General features: G+C 37.1%; 2 protein-coding genes across 2 annotated transcripts in view; one reads left to right on the top strand and one right to left on the bottom strand.

The window, feature by feature from the left end:
- Positions 1-145: 145 nt before the first annotated feature.
- LOC132905936 (uncharacterized) lies at positions 146-1,805 on the top strand. The gene is made up of 2 exons (XM_060957688.1): positions 146-809; positions 1,158-1,805. Exon 2 carries the CDS (start codon positions 1,159-1,161, stop codon positions 1,723-1,725), a length of 567 nt encoding a protein of 188 aa, XP_060813671.1. The 5' UTR covers positions 146-809; position 1,158; the 3' UTR covers positions 1,726-1,805.
- Positions 1,806-1,875: 70 nt separating this feature from the next.
- Positions 1,876-21,633, bottom strand: part of LOC132905916 (titin homolog) — a 56,474-nt gene continuing 36,716 nt past the window's right edge. The window contains exons 2-10 of the mRNA XM_060957658.1: positions 19,091-19,516; positions 16,456-16,621; positions 13,036-13,160; positions 6,186-12,890; positions 5,019-5,427; positions 4,067-4,486; positions 3,538-3,739; positions 3,256-3,450; positions 1,876-3,060 (exon numbers count right to left, since the gene is read on the bottom strand). Coding sequence (XP_060813641.1) covers positions 2,881-3,060; positions 3,256-3,450; positions 3,538-3,739; positions 4,067-4,486; positions 5,019-5,427; positions 6,186-12,890; positions 13,036-13,160; positions 16,456-16,621; positions 19,091-19,436 — 8,748 coding nt within the window. The 5' untranslated portion in view covers positions 19,437-19,516 and the 3' untranslated portion in view covers positions 1,876-2,880. The remainder of the gene's footprint in view (positions 3,061-3,255; positions 3,451-3,537; positions 3,740-4,066; positions 4,487-5,018; positions 5,428-6,185; positions 12,891-13,035; positions 13,161-16,455; positions 16,622-19,090; positions 19,517-21,633) is intronic.

Genomic DNA, 21,633 nt, shown 5'->3' with positions numbered 1-21,633 from the left:
CGTCATACAATCGTCGCGTCGCCCCGCCGCGATTCTCTTATGGACATTGTCTGGTATTCGTCTGTAACAGTTTCTCTAAGTGAAGAGGGGAGATCGTGAGTTTATTTAAAAGTGCAAACTTACCGAGTGTACACGGCTGCAGCCGCCTATATACACATTATGCACTCTACCACCGTGCGTCTATTTAAAGCAATATCTTTTGTCTTTTTGCATCGAGGGTTTCGGGTAAGTTTCACAGCTGCGTGCTATGAATGATCATTTTCGGAGACGATAATGATTATGATTCTTTTCTTATGAATATCTCCTTTCTATAGGGAAAATTAAGATATATGAATATGTTTTATTCTTTACATATTGAATGTATGATAGTTTTTATCCGAATTTATTTGTAAGAAATTGTTGATATCTGCGCGACGAAATGATCATATCGATGTTTGATTTTAAAGAAATTTGGTCGTTGCATATATTATTTATATGAAAGCTATGATATACATTTAATCGTTTATTGTGTTTAAATAATATTAGAAGGTAATGAGGTTAATAGGGTTTAATTACATAAAAATTCAAAATTATCAATACATTCAGCTTAGCGCCTTTTTTCGATCGCTGTGAAGTATGTTGCAATACAAACGGAAGCGACCACATATTGCATCACTTCAGACTGTAGTCGAGTCTACACTTACATACTTAGCCTATAATCTGTTATAACCTAATTTCATCTGTCAAAATTTTTATCTTGAGTTACTGTCACATCATACAAGTTTGTTGTGTAAATTGGTTATATTTTTGGAACTCTGAAATTTTTACAAGTAAGTATTTTGTTATATAAATTTATATTTATTGCAAGCTTTTTTAAATTAATTAGGAAGTGATACGTTGGTGACTTGTTAATAAATATCTGAAGCAATATTCGATTTAATTGTTGCTTATATACTAATTGTTATAGTTAAAAATACAGTGGAAATAGTTATGAGTACAAAGTTTCACTCTTGATTCCATTTTATTCTTTCTATTTTTCTGACAAGACACATACAGATAAGTATTTTTTAGAAATTTATAGTCCATTATGTTAACCTTGTATTTATTTCTTAATTCATGGATCATTAGTGGAAATATATGCATAAGCAATTCATAGTGGTTTTTTGTTTGACATTTAGAATGACAACCATCGAATTGCTCGAGGATAGAATTATGGAATTAGAAAAACAGATATATGGACTTGCAAAGAAAAATGAAACTAATGATATTACATTGGAGAATCCTGTAATCGATAATATTATACATGTGAATATGCTGATCTCATCTGCAATGTCGGGACGAGAAAAAGCAAATCTAATGATAAAACGATTACCAGAATTAAATAATTATCTAGATCCGATAATTGAAAGTTCTGAAATACCAATAGAGGCTAAAGTTCAATTGTTACTAGCAATGGCACCAGAAATCAAGCAGAATTATGAAATGTTGAAACAGGTGCAAGAACTAGTGCCCGTGTTAGAAACTGATCGTTTAAAAAATGTTCCAGAATTGACAAATAAACTCAATGATTTGAATTTGTCATATCTTAAATTATATGAAGATACTCAAGGATTAAATAACCATATAAATGAAGTTTTTTCCAAGTACAATGAAGTGATAACTAGTATTTCAAAATCATTAATTACTATAGATGCTATCGTGACAGCAGCTGAAATAGCAAAAATACCCAAAAAACAATTAGATTAAGAAAGGATTGCATAAATAATTCGTAAGAAAAGTTGTTATTTATTATTTCACGAATAAAATTATTTATATTTAAAATAAAACAGCTTTGTATTCATTTAAAATACATTTATTTTTTATCTTAGCATGTAAAAATACTTACGCATTCATCAATGACTATGCATACATAAACATATTTTATTATTGTATCTCTTCGTAACAATGTATTTTATTAAAACACTTATATATTATATACATTTATATAACCCTATCTATTTCTTAACCTATACCGTCGTTCATTTCAGGAATCCTTCTTTAGGATCTCTGAGACAAACTGTTGATTGAATAATTGGGTGTATTTATCTGATGGTCTCTCCTTTCCAATAAATATTTTCATATTGCTGTTACTCTTTTGAATCTAATAAGGGATTTAAATGATTCGCATGGACATTACACTAATCAGTAACACTAGACCTTTGTTAATATCTCTCTGACATAGTAAACTGCAAAGTGTATGTCAGCAAGAATCCATTAGAAATAGTTGTTACATGAAACCTTGATTATTCAGCAGAGTAAACGAGTGTATTAAACGTTCCACATCTTTTCATATGTATAGAACAGCATTCTTAAGAGACCTATTTCGCTAACTTGTAAAAAATTCTCTTACAATGTTAAGCATATTAAACAGTCACTTTATACAGTATTTACAAATGTCTTAATTGTAAATATCATGTATCGCCAATTATATGTACCTCCGTCATAATTTTTATTTCTTATATATAGCGCAAAAACTCGTCACGGAATATTGCACTACCTAATCGGTATTATAGAGACAGAAAAAAAGATCACGATTCAGAACACCTTTTTCTCATGCAGAATCAATTATGGCCGCAATTGTATTATTATCTGTTGAACGCGTTCTTCGCATTTAAATAGGAACATACCGTTTGAAAAATACAGACGGATATAAATTAAGTACATAGCTTTTATCTCTCGTGAATTTTAACAGGAACTTCAACATTCAACCTGATAGTTCCCCTTCCAATGAATTTCTTTATTTCGTTTCTACTGTTCGTTCGTTCCAGTGTATCGTTGTCGTCGATTCGTTTTAAATCAAATTAAAATTCATCTAATGCTCGCGCATCCTCGTGAAAAGAACGTAATCACGTTTATAGCACTTTAACTTTGCGTTTGCAAAGCGGGTACGGAGTTTCGTAACCAAAATAATGCTGGCTCCACGCTAGAGTAAATTGCCGGATGACCTCTCGAGCATCTGCTGTGGTGACTCAGTAGCCCTTGAATTTCCCATCTGACCGATCCTCCGCCAGTTTCACACATTAGAGGTGCTCCTTCGTCGTTCTGAGAGAAAAACAAAATACAAATATAGATATAAACATAAATGAATTATTCAGTTTGTTAAAAGGTAGAGTTAGAAAATGCAAGTTAGGAAAGTACAAGACACTTGGGTTAATAATTTAAAAGGAACTTCATAGGCTGATAGATATCGTTATTTTCGTTATACTCCTTTTAATATGAGAAAATTAGAAATCTTACGTAGCAAGGTCCTTTATTCGTATCAGTGAATCCAGCACATATATTGTCCTTTGTGATGAACCCTGCATAATGGCTAGTTGCATTGCACTTCTCAGAGTCTAACGTTGGCAATGGTAGGAAGTTCAAATATTTTTGTAAATCCACTTCGCCATTCGCAGAGAATCCCCATCCTGCCATGACGCATATCTGTCTCGGCTAAAATTAATAAAAAAGACACATATATTTTAAACGCTTTGTCTATATTTTCAAATATTCTTGATACCAAATATTCGTAATACGAACTTGAATAGGATGTTTCGGAAGGCAAACGGCGCTAACGTTCCTTGAGAAAGTTAGAGGCTTCTCGAGTTCAACTAACGCGATGTCATTGTTGTATAAAAATTGATTGTATTTCACTTGCGGGTAGGGAATGATGTTCCTCACGGGATGTGCTTTTAATAGGTTTTCACCGGTGAAAAGTTGCCACCCACTACTTTGCTTATATCTAAACAAAATAAAAAATATATCTTTGTAATTAAATTTCGTTCGAGATTCGACTTCGGATCGACAATCTAGTACATCTTCGTAGAAAAATTCTGAATTTCATCCACTTTCTGTTAAACCATTGAAGCAAGAAATCTTCAAAATAAGTGTTAATGGAATTAACTGTAAGTTTTCCAAATCTTTAATTTGTATTTCTAAAAAGTGATAAATGTGATATATGAAATTAGTCGAAAAAACTTATTATTATTATTGCTAGAGTTGACAATAAAAAGGAAATGATTTCCTTGATTTTTTTTTAGATTATGAATCTCTTAATCGAATGATTTACCTGTGAATACAGGAATAACTGGCAAGCACATGCATAGGTCCCAGTATGCTTGCCGTGCAAGCAGCACCGTGTTTAGGTTCCTTTAGCAAGGCCACGCTGGACCATTGTCCTTCACTGGCTGGTGTTCCGCCAACCAATCTGGCAGTTGGTCCCTCGCCATAGTCAGAACCGCAAGAAAATTCTTGGCAGGATATCTGCACGACCTTGTCAGAGATGCAGAATTCTACTTGTTCCAAATTTGTGACTAATGGCGCACGATGGTTGGGATTCAACTTTAGTCTGAGTATCTTCTGGATTTTATCCCATGTCTGGAGCTCTGTGCTCTCAGAACCAGCGAATCCTAGAGATTGGCAGTAAGAGTTGCTAAATTCTTCGCTCCATCCGTCGGAGCACACAAGACGATATTCGCCGTTGTATTGTCTGAAAAAATATAACGTCCTAGTTGATTTGTTATTTTCTTAATTTAATTAACAATAATAGCTTTGTAACTTCAACTGATACAGATGGATAAATATTATTTGTTTAATCAGATGATTAGAAATCTAATTAAGTTTAAAATTATTGAATTAAGCCTTGGAATAGAATTGCGAAATGAAATTTCATTAAGCTAAATGTTTTACTTGTCGATAGCGGTAGATTAAAAAATATACAGACTGCCCTTGGAGTTAGTTAAACACTGATATTTGATAAGACTAGATATACTTTATGAATGGAGTGGTTTGAAACGTGAAAAGAGGAGATGATCTGGTCTTGTTCGACTACGACAGATTACTTCTAATATTGAAGCGGAATAAAATACGTCAGAATATTAAAAAAATCACTATGCCATTTTTATACTTTCTCAACAGGAAAGTAATGAATTCCAGTCTCAACTAAAAATTCTTCGAACTTTTTTTTTGATTATTTGATTTTTAATCCAAGATTTGTAATTCCAATTTCAATATTTTTTTACCTTATTTTTAATAAAGAACTTTCACCAAATTCTTGAACACCACTATTCTCGATGTTATCTTCTTCTTGTCCATCCGATGACTTTTTCTCCATAGTCATATTTGTCATTAAACAGTTCCATTCGTCAGAATGATCAGGACAATGTTCTATCCCATCACAGACTTGATTTTCAGGTACACATCCGCCTGTTTGACACTTGAACTGATCAAGAGCGCAATCGCATAATTTTTCGTCCTCTCCATTAGCACATTCTTCAATTCCGTTGCAGTGCCACGTTAATGGTATGCACCATTTTTCTGTTGGGCAAAGATACTCGTTGTTTCCACAACTTTCGGCACAGTTGTATTCATCTCGGTGATCCTCGCAGTCTGGTCGACCATCGCATTGCCAGATGCCTGGGATGCATCTTCCTAAAATTAGAAATAATTATAATATAAGTTTTAAAAAATTCGTGTTCTATTGTATTATTATTTATTTGTTATTTTTTGGTGATTCAACTTAATTTCAAGTTCTATATATAACTCAGGAATAAAAATAACAAATTAATTTTGAACGCGAAATTGACGATGAATTTGATCCTGCTTTAAATAAGAACAACTTTTGTCCTAGATTAGTCTATCGTGGATTTAAAAATATATCTCAGAGTAAACACGATACTTGCGAAACAAATTAAATGGGTTGTCAGTCGAGCAGATAAAACAAATAGCCACAATTTATTACAGAACAGACAGAGCTTCTTTCAATCTATTTTTACAATTTCGAGAAGCATCCGGTAGTTCCAAATACTCTAAAAGATGAAGCAATTTTCTCGAATGATAACTAGTGACACCGATAACCCGTGCTAGGAAAGAAACATCTCGTCCGATATTTGAACATTCTTCGTTCAAATTATTACGAAACCTGTATTGAATATTAAACTACAAGTCATTAAATCGATCGTATATTATACCAAGTTTTTCCTTTCACTTTTTTCCACCGATAATTGTCCTTCTAATTTGCATTTAATGATCCCTCATATAAAAATATCACGGTCCATAAGTATTAAGATAGTTATTGATATTTAGCATAAATTGTATGTTTTTCATTACTTCTATTTTCTAGTTATGAAGTCGTAGCGTTTCAGTATTTCACTCGAATACACATGATAGTATACATTCCAAAAACTTACCACTGGGACATCTAAATTCATCGAATTGGCACTTCCATTCTTCGCAATTCTTTTCATCGCTTCCATCGTCGCAGTCGACAATTTTATTGCACACCAGGTCTCGCTTTAGACATTGACCGCTTGCGCACTGAAAGTTCCCTGGACAACCTTCCTCCTTACAATTTAATTCATCCGAACCATCGGAACAATCATTCTCAGAGTCGCATTTCGCTGATAGTTTCACGCAGTATGCGCCATCCCTGGATGTTCCATTGACACATTGGAACTGGCCAGTTGTACATTTCGAGAAAACAGTACTTGGAGGGATATTGAGGAAAGAAACATCAATATGGCTAGTACTTTCCACAACTGCATCCGGTAATTTAGTTTGCGCGGACGGTGGGACTGTCGTATCAGTGCTCTCTTTCGCAACGTGATTTGCTTCCTGTGCAATCGACGCTATCGACGATTGATTCGAAGGAAACACCGAAGGCTGTGAACCTGTCTGGTTCGGTTCTCCATTTATTTCGATCACTTGTCCTGGTTCTATAGCTGTATGGCCTTCGTTAGACGGTTCACCGATTACTGGATTTTCTGTTGTAAAGTCTACACCTGGTCGATGGAAATTGAAGTTTCGGAAAACTACGAACGGCTCTGTAACCGGTTCTGGCTCTTCTATCTTCTCCGAAACCGGTATGAAGCTAGGATATTTCTTTGAACTGTCTGGGACTGTTATGCTTGTTTTATCATTCAGATTCTCTTTTTCATTAGAAGAGGTTTCGGACGTTTGTACATTTATTTGATTTGATCCGCTGGTCGTTTCGATGATCTTCAATTGTGGAACAGGTGCAGAATTTTCTTCTACGTGGATGTCTGTATTAGTTGCAGTATGGTTCTCTTCTTGAGCTTTTTCCTTTTCAGCAAATATTTGTGGTATTTCAGTAGAAAATATCGTAGCCGATTCCGGAATCTCTGTTAATGTATTTTCACCCTCGCCCTCTTCCAAGTTCAATTCCTTCTCCTTCTTGTACTTGTACTTATCAGTAACTTTCTTGTCCACTGACTTTTTCTTCACTTCCAAACTCTTCTCCAATGGAATCACTCGTAAGTTTTCTTCCGACAATTCGTCCGCATCCAAGTTAGGTAACATAGCCTTAGGTGTAGTAGTGATAAAATGTATTTTATAATCGAATCCTATAGGCTCTGTGTCATCTTCCAATATCTCAGTAACTGGTCTGATATCCTCTGTCCTATTGGAACTCTCGGACGTCTGTTTATGTAATTCTGTTGAATCATCTGTTAAATTCTTCTGCATATTTTTCTCTACGTTCACTGTAGTCACATTTTCCTCACTTGTATTATTTAGTACTGAAATATTTGGTTCTAACAATGTGTTATTAATACTTGTGTTGCCTACATGTTCCACTGCACTGGTCATCAGATCGTCAGTGCCATTCTGAGCATTCACTTTTTCATCACCACTAGTTACCAAATCCTCAGTCGAATTATTATTCATCTCATCAGTATTAGTTTTTGAAGAGTCCTTCTGTTCAACTTCCGTATTATTAGAACGTACATTTTCTAAATCACTAGCTTTCACTTCAGCGTCTGGTTTCGTTGTGGAGGTGGTTAACAATACGTCGCTTTCAGTAGTTTGCAGTTCTTCTGGCAATATTGGTACCTGAGCAGTGGTTTTGGTTTCTACTGGCATCATGTGAGTTGTCGGTACCTGAACTGTCGTGGTATCCTCCATACTAACCTGAACGCTATTCTCATGTTCTGTATTATTGTCTTTTCGAGGATTCTCTTCGGTTACAGTTGTGCTTTCGATTTTTTCAGTTGTAGACATTTCTTGCTGTATCTCCAATGGTAACACTGGTATTTGCGTGGTTAATTTAGCATCCTCTGTATGGTTATCCGGAACACTTTCAGTATCATTCGTTGTAACATTCATGTTATCGTTTGTGTAAGGTATATCTGTCACCCTGGATGATTTCTCGTCATCATTTGCTGTTAATTTATCAGATCCATCCTGAACTTTCTCTCGTATCTCTGATTCATCCTGTTGATACCCTTTGGACAAAGTATCGTCGTTTATATCGTTGTATTGATCTTCTACAGCGTTTTCTTCAGGTTTCTCAGAAGCAGTAACATTATTCATAGAATCTTTTGATTGTTTTTCATTTTCTTCCGTTGGAATAGTGGTAACTACGTTAGATTCTGTTGTGGTTCCTGATTTATTCTTATCTGCATTATTCGCAGTGGCTTCAGTTTCCTTGAGCTGTTCTTCCAATGGTATTACTCTTAACGCCTCTTCATCTTCCTTGGAACTTTCTCTACTCTCCTTCTCATTTATAGCATACTCTTCATCCTTAGTTGGCTTGATAATATCATAATTTTGTAGCCCATTTTGAATTCCAGAGTCCGTGTTATTAATTTCAACAACGTCCAAGCCATCACTCTTGAAACCACGACCCACTTCATTTCCAGTCATCACATTTTTCACATTATTCTTTTCCTCTTCCTGTTCTTCGGGTATTTTGACATCATGTGTTTCTACGTGAACATCATTCAGAGAATCCTTCGCGTTAGTTTCATTCATACTTTGTTCCGTGGATTTGTAAGTAACAACATCTTCAACGTGTCCTTCGAAAGGATTGGGTACATCCTGCTCATCTTTATCCAAGCTGGGAGCTTTCTTCACTTCTTTTTCCTTTTGAATATCTGGCAAGAAGGGAGACATATCGTCTACGTGTTTATCATAAGCTGGATCAAATTTCTCTGTAGTTTGTTCAATTGCGTTTTCAGGGAACATTGCTGGATGGAGAGGATGATTGGTCGAATGATCTAAATTGTCGTCATAACGAAGGGAATCACCCGAGGAAACTACATTCTGTTCAGGATGAATCGTGGAACGGTGTAGAACTGTTTGAATAGCTTCTGTAGAAGATTGAATTTTATTTTCTACGATTGAACCTTCAGGAACACCGCTTGAGGATGTATTAGAAGATTGGACGCTTTGTTCAGGAATTAGTTGAGGAATGATCGCATGAGGATCATGTATTTCTGCTGTATATTCAGTTTTTGGAATTAACATAATGTGTTCCTCTCCTGTATTGTTTTTAAGAGGTTCTAACAATGGTTCTACATTGTGACCAAAATTTTTTGGTAATTTAGGAAAGACAGTCGTTGGCATGTGCTCAATAATGTTAGTTTCGTTGGTTTCATGCATAAATGATTCTGGCACAACTGAAGATTCGCCAGATGATATTGATTTAGGTACTTCGTTACTTGCTTCTGTACTACTGTTCTCTACGATGGTATTTATTTCAGTGACGTTTTCTGATTTGTTATCTACTACAAGAGGAGTCGTTTCAGGTTTTAGAGTGAATTCCGCAGAAACTGAGGACTGTGTGCTAGACAGAGAAACAGAATTAGATTCGGACGAAGAGTTCATAATTTCAGACTCCTCCTTACTTATATTCATTGTAGTAGCTTCAGTTGCTTCATCCTGTGACATGTTGGTCTCAGTGCCGTGTTCAACCTTCTCTGTTTCTTCTATATCCATCTTAATAGAGGTCATTGTTGTTGTTTTATCTTTACTATCATCCTTCACCATTGCAGTATCCATTGTCGTAACAGTTGATTCGAAATGATCCTCGGAATGATTTGACATTACAGCCTCTTCGGTATTAGGCATCAAAGGTATCACTGGTAAGGGTGTATCGTTACTTGCTATTTCATCGACAGATTTCTCATTACTTGGCAATGTGGTTTCTTCAGGCATCATTGATATTGTAGTTTCTGACCCTATATTTATAGGAGCGTTAGATGTAAAAGTATTTACCATTTCTTTCTCAGTCATAGATATTGTAGTCGCAAATTCAACTGGAGATTCTGCTTCCTTCGTCATACTAGGTAATTCAGTGTTAGTTGACTCGGTAATTGTTTCAACAGACATTTTATTCGTAGTCGTAGATTCAGTAGAGGATTCTGTTTTACCAGAAGTTTCTTCTGCGGACTCTATTGGTCCCATTGTGTTTTGCATTTCGGTAGAATGTTCTATAACAGCAGGTATATTTTGATGAGACTCTTCATCGATGGGAAATTCGGGTTCTGTGGTTGATGAAATTGGTAATTCATGTTCTATAGCAGTTTCAGTTCCAAGTTTTTCAGGTCTGGCAGTAAAGTCTAACTGAGAAGATAATTCAGGATGTTCAGTTACTACAGATTTTGTTGAAGATTCTGAGTCATTAGTAGGGTTTGGTTCAGCAATTGGCGTTACTTCAGTTGAAGATTCTGCTTCAGCTGATGGCTGGTGTTTAAGAGAAGATTCCACTTCAATTGAAGGTTTGGATTCAGTAGAAGACTCTGGTTCGATATTGGCCATAGTTTCTGTGTTAGGAGATTCGATATTGTTTACTTCTAAATTAGTTGGAGACTTTGGTTTAGTGGGAGGTTCTGGTTGAGAAGTAGATTCTGGCACCGCAGGAGATTCTGTTTCAGAAGAAAGAACTGGTTCTGCAGAAAGTTCTGGTTGAGAAGAGGGCTCTGGTTCTGCAGAAGGTTCTGGTTGAGAAGAGGGCTCTGGCTCTGCAGCAGGCTCTGGTTGAGAAGAGGGCTCTGGTTCTGCAGAAGGTTCTGGTTGAGAAGAGGACTCTGGCTCCGCAGCAGGTTCTGGCTCTGTAGGAGGCTCTGATTGAGAAGGAAGTTCTGCTTCTGCGGGAGACTCTGGTTGAGAAGGCATTGGCTCCGTGGAAGACTCTGATTCAGAAGAAAACTTTGGTGTTGCAGAAGGTTCTGGTTGAGAAGAGGGCTGTGTTTCTGCAGGAGATCCTGATTGAGAAGAAGGCTCTGCCTCTGCAGGAGATTCTGGTTGAGAGGTAGACTCTGGCTGTACAGAAGGCTCTGGCTCTGCAGATGGTTCTGGTTCTGTGGAAGGCTCTGGCTCAACAGAAAATTCGGGTTCAACATTTGGCCTTAGCTCGGCAGAAGGTTCAGGCTCAGCAGATGGCTTTAGTTCCGCAGAAGATTCAGACTCAGCAGATGGTTCTGGTTCCGTAGAAGGTTCAGATTCCGGAGATGGTTTTGGTTCCGCAGAAGGTTCAGATTCCGGAGATGGTTTTGATTCCGCAGAAGGTTCAGACTCAGCAGATGGTCCTGCTTCCGTAGATGGTTCTGGTTCCACAGAAGGTTCTGGTTCCGCAGAAGGTTCTGATTCCGGAGATGGTTCTGGTTCCGCAGAAGGTTCTGGTTCCGCAGAAGGTTCCGGTTCCGCAGAAGGTTCGGGTTCCACAGAAGGTTCGGGTTCCGCAGAAGGTTCCGGTTCCGCAGAAGGTTCCGGTTCCGCAGAAGGTTCGGGTTCCGCAGAAGGTTCCGGTTCCACAGATGGTTCTGGTTCCGCAGAAGGTTCTGGTTCCGCAGAAGGTTCCGGTTCCACAGATGGTTCTGGTTCCGCAGAAGGTTCAGGTTCTGTCGAAGCTTCAGGCTTAGAAGAAGGTTCTGTCGAAGCTTCAGGCTTAGAAGAAGGTTCTGGTTCCACAGAAGGTTCCGGTTTAAAACTAGATTCTGGTTCAATTTTTGATTCAGTAGGGTTCTGACTCGAATATTCGCGCATCGAATGGTCATCTTCTGATTGGTCATGCATCGAGTGGTCATGTGCTGAATGATCATGAGTAGAATAATCGTATTCCGATTGCTCATGTACTGAATGATCATGATTTGAGTGATCATGCGTTGAATGGTCAGGAGTCGAGTGACCATGTGCTGAATGATCATGCATCCAGTTTATTGGATCAGATTCCCCATTAAACTCACGATTCTGTTCCGTCGTAGTCATCTGTGTAGGCTCTGGTCCTGACGAAGAATCATGTGGTTGTACATGAAACTCATGTTCATTACCTTGCGGCGAGGCATGTCTATTATGCGTTGACTCGGTACTAAAGTCCAAATGATCCCAATCATCAGGCCTTCTAGGTTCAAATACAGTACCAGGGCCTCTACTCCTTCCTTGAACATAATCATGCACCACTTCCGTATTAGATTCCGGTATCTCATCATCCATTTCTACATTGCTCAAATCATTTTCATCAATGCAGTTCTTTTGATCACTGTCCAATATCTTTCCAACTCCACAGGAGCAAACAAACAGAGCTTTAGAGTAATCGTATTCGCACCTTTCTGAACACTGAAGATTTCCACTCTGACACTGATCAACCAATTTATTCACTCTTAAACTATTCAAATGATATTGTCCAATTATGTTGTCACTCTTCTGTAACGTTTGCTCGATCAGCTGTTGCATTTCTTCGGGCATTGAACGTGGCGGGTAGCTTATCCTAAACCTCACTTCACCATCCCTGTTTATGTCGTATACCTTGATGACTATTGTATTGTTTGGGGGTTGTTGTAACATATTCTTCAAATATTCCTCTATCTCTGAGCTGACTTGTCTGTACACTCTCGACTTTGGATTGCTGAAATCATTGTCCCAGTGGAAGTCGTCTAGCTTTAATACACCGTCTAAAGCACTTGGAACGGTGTTGTAAATGGTTTCATCGGTAGTTGGCCAGGGTGGGAAGCTTGAAGTCGCAGGTGGTGGACTCGATGGCGGATCTTTCACGTACTCTTGACTTCCTGCAGTTCGTACGTCACCAAATTGCCGGGAATTGGTTTGCTGGAGATTTTCCAAGGGTTCTGAGACTTCTTGCGTTAGGATTACTCCAGCTAGGGCAGAATCAATCCATTATTTAGTTATGTAGGGTTTCAACTGCTTAAAAAATTGTTTCTAACTATATATTACATTCCGTATCTTCAAAAATAAACAATCTAACAGAGTTTAGAGAAACTATATGCTTCAAAAGACACTTACTTCCGGCCAAAATGGCAATGATGACCGCTACCAATAGAACCATCAGTCCACATCCCCAGCAAGCCATCCTTCTCCAATACGAACTTCTCGATCTCTTGTCCTTCGTTACATAAAGTTTCTCGCCTCTGTAACACAGTTTCATCCATAGTTAACAACAATAGTTACTAACTTTATCGATTCACCCCCATCCTAGACCCAAAAGAAGCGTATTTTATACAGCACTGTGCTTGTCAATGTTTCGAGACCTTCTTCAGCGACCATGGTATTAGAAGCTTCCCTAGACGAACGGACACCATATTCTAAATGACTCATCGCGATCATCTAATCTTTATTCCGAAACTAAAGTTCTTCCATACCCATAATCCATCGTGTTCTATCAACCCTCTCGACTCTTAAACTTTGATTCAAAAATCATTTTCGGTTTTCGAATCAATCGGTCCGTTTTATCGCCACGATCGAATATTAGCGGTCAGTGTCCACGCGTGGGGAGTCTGCTTCTGACGTAGTGTTGTAATCGTTTCTTTGCGAGTAAATGCCTATTAGAGTGTATCGACTCTTTGATGATGATGATGAGGATGATGATGATAATGATGATGATGATGATGATGCTGTGTGTAGCAATTACAAGATTCGTGAATCCTGAAGCACCTGTCACACGCATACAAAAAAAAAAAAAAAGAAAAGAAAGAAAAGTATAACAGACTGACATTCTTCAGCTTATTCATCGTAACTGTTTTCTAGTATATCATCCCGGTGCATTTTGCAAGGTGGAAATTTGTGAATTGCTTGTGGCATTCTGTCGCTTATACATATATATGTATCATCAGGCTCAGCCATTGCTATCGCTGATTAAAAAAAGGGAAAAATACAAGAAAAATAGGGCGAGTAGCAGGGGTGTAAGCGGGTTAGTTCGCGAATCGTGCGCATCCACCATTTCGTTCATCGATCAGCAGCCTCTCTCTCCCCCGTTCCTCATCCTCGTAAGCATCCTTCAATGTACCTGAGGGCTGTCAGCCAGTGGGAATAGTCGACCAGTCCGGCGGCAGGGTCTCTCAGGCTGAGTCCCTCACGGCCGACGCCGGGGCCCAAATCAAAACGCACTCCAGCCACGGTTGTTTCAACCTCGGCCTCGGGACCCCTGCTAGGTATCGTGACAACAGAAAACACCGTCTCTAACTCTCTACTCAGCTTGCTGCTGGCCTCTATGTATACGTATATGTACGTATGTCTCTGTGTGCCTGTATCTGTGTATATATGTATGTGTTTGTTTCGTGTGAGCTGTAACCTCGCGGTCAGCGGCGGTGAAGCTGAATGCTGTGGCTCTAACGTTACGCTAGGCCGCTAGGCGAACGATCTCGCATGGAGCATGTACTCTGTTTCATGGTTTGTGCGATCAGATGCAGCTTCGAAGACTTTGTTTCTCTATATCTTTCATCATCTTTTATCGTTAATCTTGATTTATTGGGAGAAATTTTGATTAATTTTGATGTGTATTAATGGGTGAAGGTATTGTTGTAAGAGTAATTCCATCTTTGGTTTTTGTCCTTTTATCGGGTTTTGTGAGCTGGGATTTCGCATAGGTGATAATGTGAGATTTGATATGTTCATATTTGAGAACGTCATAGGAGGAGTGATATAAGTGACTAAAATTTGTATTAGATATTATTGCTACAACATTAGGTGTTCTGACTATTATAAACAAAAGTATTTGTACTATTTTTCCTCGAGATAAATTAGATATCCTACATAATACTTTTATCTCGCATTTGTATCATTCTTATACTGATTGTGGTTCGTTCGTCTCTAGTGATGCAATGCATTACGAGAAAGGAAGATGATAGAAAGACTAGCAAAAGTGTTATTTATGAAAATCACAATTAATAAACATCGTTCGTATATGCTCCGTACGAAAAATAATGCTCCAACTATTTCTCCGTGCACTTCTCTGTTACCAACACACTACTCTTGCTTTTCTAGCAAGTTGATAACATTCGCATATAACTCGTAGCCTCGCGAAGGTATTTCATATGACCGTGCTAAACGGGCAAACAACATAAATCAACTTGTTGTAATTTTTTGTAAAAAGATCTTCGAAATACATATGCTTTTTAAATCATCTCGATGCTAATCTCAAACGAGAAGCGAGCAATAAAAGACAAAGAAAGAAAGGAACAACTACGCAACACTACTCAGTTCTTGCAGACCAAAATATCGTTTAAAAAATTGTGTAATAAAATAACGAAGAATTCAGAATAAACAATTTAAGAAACATTTATATCTTTGGCGCAAAAATTTCTTGTATTTCAGATTCATTCCCATAATTTTACAATTTTACGTCGTATAGGATGATTATACAACCCGGAATTTGTAAAATTTTATTTCTTATTTGTTATATATACAAGAAAATGTATCAATATCGATAACTTGTAATATTTCATTAATAATTTGGTGTCAGACACAAAGATACGGAAATATTTGATGTTTTGTTATGCTGTGAATAGTTTTGTGGCTGCCTTCTTATATCGTAAATCTTTTTATTTTTGTTGCCGTCATGGGAACATCGCCAAAAATTATTATCATTGTTGTTATCACTAAGGTAATCGGAATAAAAATGATTCATAACGGAGTATAAGATAATTCGTGGTCAATGCATGGATCTATTTCTGACGAAAGACGGTCATCACTCCTGCGTTCTGCTATGAAACATTGTGACACGTTCGTTTCGCAAACTCCGTGGGTGAATGTAATCCGCAACATCCGAGGACCTCCGTTCGCTCCGCCAGTATCCGCGATATTTTTGTTTCTTTTTTAATCGATGCAATTGCATTTTCTTTATTACTATATATTTGCAATCATTTGAATCATTTTCTTACTTGGAACGAATTATGCGATATTAAAATAATTATCGATTTCTATTTTACTAATTATGAGAATAATTAATTAATTGTTTAATTCTATTGGTGTCTATTAATACGGAAAATTAATGGTGCTACTTCTCGATTGTTGAAACAACGACGAGTTTTGTAAATTCTTATTTGAGGCGCTTGTTTCCGAAACGCTTTAAATTCCTGCTTGCTTAATTTAGATTCCACTGTAAACGCGTAAAATCTAGGAATACGTTAACGTGTGTAGCAGACGGAGAAATGGAGGACGCGTAAAAGACGCGAGATGAATATTAAAATGTCAACGAAATCAGGTTTCATGTTTATGCGAACTAGAGGATTATTTTCAAAAAGATTAATACATCCGCCTGGTTATTCTATTCTGCCCAATCCTCTTGATATTCGTTTATTATATTTTTTCGCTAAAAAAAATCGAGCGATCTCGCAACGCCCCGGACTGGTGAACACGATCGAATGTTAAACAGTAGCCAGGAAGAGAACACAGAGAGTAGAAGAATATTTTTCAGCCGTTCGTTACCTGATGTACTTTCGATGCTCGTTCACTGGAACGAAGTACTCCTCGTAGGGATCAGCTGGTACCTCGCAAGCTTCTTGACCCTTCGTCTGTAGATTGTTGCCCGCGTAAGGCCTCATCGAGACCAGTTCCAAGTTTACTGCTTCGATTTGCTCCTTTTTTCCAGTGTCTATCGATAATAGAAAATTATTAAAATATCGATTGTAGAAATTGAGATCAGCGTAGAATTTTCATTGAAAGAAATTTCAATCAGTGGCTTGTCCAATTTCAAGGTGTTCAGATGTACCAAAGAAGTCAAATTGAAGAAATATATCCTAACGCAACGGAAAAGGCGAGCCTTTATCCATGTGAATATTCTACTCTTCCTCGTATATCACGGAAAAATCAGTGAAAAAGGCCGGAAAAGCCCGTTTCATTATTAGATTTGTGAAACTTTAGTATTTAAGAGCTACTAACAATTATTCAATGGTGTTATAAAATGATCATTAAGTCACAGTTCCAAGGCATGAAGTATCATTTGTGTAACCTAACTAGACATTATTTTATGTAATTAGTAAGTAATAATATATTACACATTCATGGCTATCAGTCATTCTTCAAATAGATTTCTTCCCCTTTTTTCTAGTACAACTGCGAGTATAGTGATCTCAAACTTATACTCAATCACACGCATGCGTATAGTGCCTTAGGGGTTATGTAATTTACAGGTGTGGAAATTACACGTGGCATTAAAGTATTTATTTATGGGGCGGAACCTCGCGTGCTGCAAAGTCGTTGTTTATAGAGAAAGAAGTTGGTTAATTACATGTTTACTCGGACGTGGTTCAAAAGTCAATATACTTTTATTGAGTAACGTCCTTCGATCATAACTTTGCGTAGCAAAGAAAGTATGTTCCATTATATGAGCAGAAAATAATTGACATATCCTGGGAATAGTTGACATATCCTTTAACTTTTTATACTAACAATTATATAACGGAAAAGTTGGTTTTAGCGGCTTGTTTCACGTTTCAAGACAAATATTACACAGAACACAATAATTCATTTATCGAGTGAAAGTTAATTCGAGAAGGCTCTAAATCTATGACAATGTTTGGAAGATTTTCATCACAGATAACAATTCCTTTGTTTGCCATGCTACTTTATCCAGCCATTTTTAACAAACGATTTAGGGACCCATTGTCTCAAACGTAAATGTACGTTTTTTTTTACAATTATTTTACGTATTTTACAAGCTTTAACAATTATGTAGGAGACCTTTCATATACTTTCTGCGTTTCACCGACCTCGAACAACTTTTTCTTCGAGAACTGTCCGTATTGTTGGTGGTGGTGGTAGTAATTAACGATCGAAAGTTCGGCTCGTCCTGATCATATCTGGTAAAATCGAGCGATCAACGCAGATTTCAGTAACAGCGACCACCATTTCTATAACGCTCTTCTTTGTTTTCAAGTTTTATGTATGTTTGAAACTTGAAATAGATATTGCTGTTCGATCTGATAAAGAACAACTTTATCATTTTCTACAGATATTACAAAATTTCCAACAACTGGTTTATTTTATATGAATTATACATCCTTCAAATATAAATTACTAAAGAATATTCCATTTATTATGCAATAAAGTTTTTTTTATACTTATACGCAAGACTCTAAATTTTCCTAAGGACAGTCAAAGAACATTTTGCTCAGCCTAATACTCCATTCATATCATACCGATCATTATATGTATTATTTTAACGTTGAATTTTACTTGAGGAATCAAATGCAAATTTCTTAATTCGTTCAATAGACTTAGAATAACTTAAACGTAATAAATTGAAGAGTTCAAACTTTCGTAAAGGAATTCAATTAATCAACTTACTGCAATCGCATTAAATAATTCTAGTCTTAAAATGTAGAATTTCGTGCTTAGAATAAATAATTCTGATTCGATCGAAGCGACTACGTTGCAGTCTAACAATTGTTGTCTATGTCTCATCGTTTACTTCCAGCTAATGTTTTATTCATCGAACGCATGTAAACGAAATTTATGTGATTCTCGAGCGACCGTTTTCCTAATCGTGGACAGAAGTTGGTCGTAGAAAAGCGGTCGATCGCGGTTACGCTTTGCGTCACGCGGATTGCACGCGGCTCTTTCTGCGTGCAAAACGAGAGGAAAAATGCAACGCAGGTCGCCACGTGTTCGCTTTTTGTCGCGAAGAATTTTCTCCGTGTTGGACGTAGAGCCTGCGGTCTCCGCTTACGTAAAGTCCGCTCCTTTTTCGTTCTTTTCCCTTCTCTCGTTTTGTTGCTTCTTAAACGATCTCTCTTGAAACATGTTGCAGAAGTGGAGAAAAAAAGAAAATGGAATTGAACGAACCGTGGCAACGATCGTTTACCAGGCTTTTCATCGTCGATTAGTTTTTCCGTGTGAATTGGATGAAGTATGGAGTTTGTTTTCAGTAGGTTTCAGATAATAATGAAATTTTAAAATTTCACATTAAAACGTTTAATACCAAACCTGAGTCCAATGGAAGATTTAAGATATACTCAACGATGCAATTGTACAAATATAAAAATCTGTTCACTAATATTATTAGTAAATTAACACGCAAGGAAGTCTGGGAACAATTAACAGTTATTAATAAGAAACTTACCATTGATCTGCACGCTGGTCGCGCTGTTATTCAAGAAACTAGCGTCATTGTTATTTCCATTCCCATGAACGCCGTTCATTTTCGGCTCGACGACGGTCTTGTCGTTGCTGTCGGGCAGCTCGATCTTTGTCTCGGTTCTGTAATGTGGATCAGGGCTGGTCCTTCCGGCCTCCACGTATTGCTGCGACACGAATTGCGTCCGATGATGCCCATTCTCCACAGGACCGTCCTCCGTCTTGTGATCCTGATCCAAGGTCACTTGATGTTGGTCATTGTCCTGTTTCAAATCGGTCGCGCGATCATCCTCGTTGGCGAACGCCGGATTATCTATACCATCGTCCGCCATCTCGTGATATGCCTCGCCGAAAACTGCTGGGCCCTCAGGTGATCACGATCACCCGGTATCGACTCTCATGCGTCTCGATTCTGTGAAATAGGCAAATTTTAAGAAATAAGAATACCGTTGAAATACGAGAATTTGCATTGCCAACGTTATATCGTAAATATAAGTAGTCTGCAAAATGATGGCAAATCTGTTTTTACTTCTTAATTGTCAAACGTGTAAAACAAAAGACTCAAAGATTTCTTGCATATACAGGATGGGATCGTAATCGTGGAACAATCGGTCAGAGGGTGATTCCACGTGAAAATGTAAGAAAAAGATTTGATGTTTGTTCATCGGAAGTTACGTTTTCTGAAAACTCGACTTTGCAGATTTGACGAGCAAACTTAAATTTGGCAAATTCCAGACCGACGAACAAAAGTCAGAAATTATCAATATGAAAATAAGTAAAAAATGTAGAATACAATGTTTTCGTAAGACGCTCCTATTTTCGAGAAAAATAAATTCGAAAACGTATCGTGCGCGTGGAAGTACGTAGCAGACCAGTTCGTAGTTAGACAGGTTTAAACTTTGTTCTCTTGAAATTGAGGCCTTGAACGGAAGAATTTTATTCCACGTGTTTTATTCGTTTCTTCACATAGAATCATCTTCTGCCTGGCTATTATTATGACCACTGTTTCATCTTGTATAGTAGTTAAAACGTTTCATGACCTTTGTATCTAAAAGAGTTTGGAGATTTTATTCTAGCATTGTCAGACTGTTTTAGTTAAGGTACGGTCGAGGAAGAAGATTGATGCTGCGTTATATGTGAAAAATGTCTGTTTCATCTGATTGAGTTGATTTTTTTCGGATCTGCTGATGATGCATAGAAAGAAATCGAGTTACATAAGGAAATCCATTAGGGAATGGCAGTGATGTAGAGTGTTCCGTTTTGAAAGATGGAGAATGAAGTGCAGTTGCTGGAAAACGTACAGAGTCAGTCGTAAATTATTTATTTTATTTTCGAGTTATAATGAGATTTCTGTTTTGATTTCAATTAATTTCTCTTTTTATGTCAAGGTGATACAATCTTTTAACTGGTATCATTAAAAATTGTCGACTCGCGTGTTCTCTAAAGTATAGCTATTAATATTAACCAAGTATCTTAAAATTTATGATATACGATTATTTATATTATAATATACCAAATAATATTCTCTAATTTGTATAATATCAAATAAACAAAATGCTATACAATTTTTCTAATTTAAATATTTTAACAGCGAAATCTATTTTGTTCGCTGTTAAATTCTCTTAAAAAATAATCTGCTATGTCACTTCACGCAGAAAAATCGCTGCGCCCTTCAACGAGCATTGTAATCGATATCGGAAACGCATTTCGTAGTTTCCGTCTCTTCGTTGAGTAAGCAGCTTCTCGATGACCGATTTCGGATTGTGGTGTGTAATTTATCGTCGGAGAAACTGGACGTAAGTCGATCCGATCTTTTTTGCTGACGAAATTCAATGTACAGTCGATGAAAGAAAGAGACCGAATTTTCCACGTTCGTTGCGTTTCGATCGCTCAATGCGATTGAAAATGTTAAATGTTATAATAAATTCCTTTCGACTTTCAATTAAAGATAATATATTCTCCAGCATTATTCATCATTCTCTGATTGTTTACTCGTTTATTTCTCACTTTATACGTCATTCATTAACGCGGTCGTGTATTTAAGTTGTTACTTGGAAATTCTAAATAATACTAAATTCAATAAACAACGAACTACAGTGACCGAAATTTTTCGGATTCACGCGCGCTTCAATTACTCGATAAATCGATGTTACGATTAAACTTTTCAATTAAAAGAGAAACATTCTGTAATATCATCCGCCGTTCTGTTTACTTGTTAATTTCCTATTTTATCGACGCGGCCTACGGTTAAATGGTCGAGAAAAACAGTTTTTATCGTTCCGTGAATATTCAATCGTTTTTCTTCCTTTTTTTTTATTTTTTATTCTATATATACAACATCGATCAACGTGTTTTCAAGTTATCGCTAAGTAGCCTTAGGCGGATCGTAGAATCGCGTTTATTATTATCGCAGGCTCGCAACTGCTGCTCGTATCAACCTGGACGTGATACCAATTACACCGTCGTATAATGGTCACGGTGTCTGTACTGCAGTTTAATTAAATCCCATAATTCTTTTCTTTCCTATAT

The sequence above is a fragment of the Bombus pascuorum genome, chromosome 4, assembly GCF_905332965.1.
Source record: "Bombus pascuorum chromosome 4, iyBomPasc1.1, whole genome shotgun sequence".
NCBI lineage: Eukaryota > Metazoa > Arthropoda > Insecta > Hymenoptera > Apidae > Bombus > Bombus pascuorum.
This window is presented reverse-complemented; position numbering and strand designations above follow the sequence as displayed.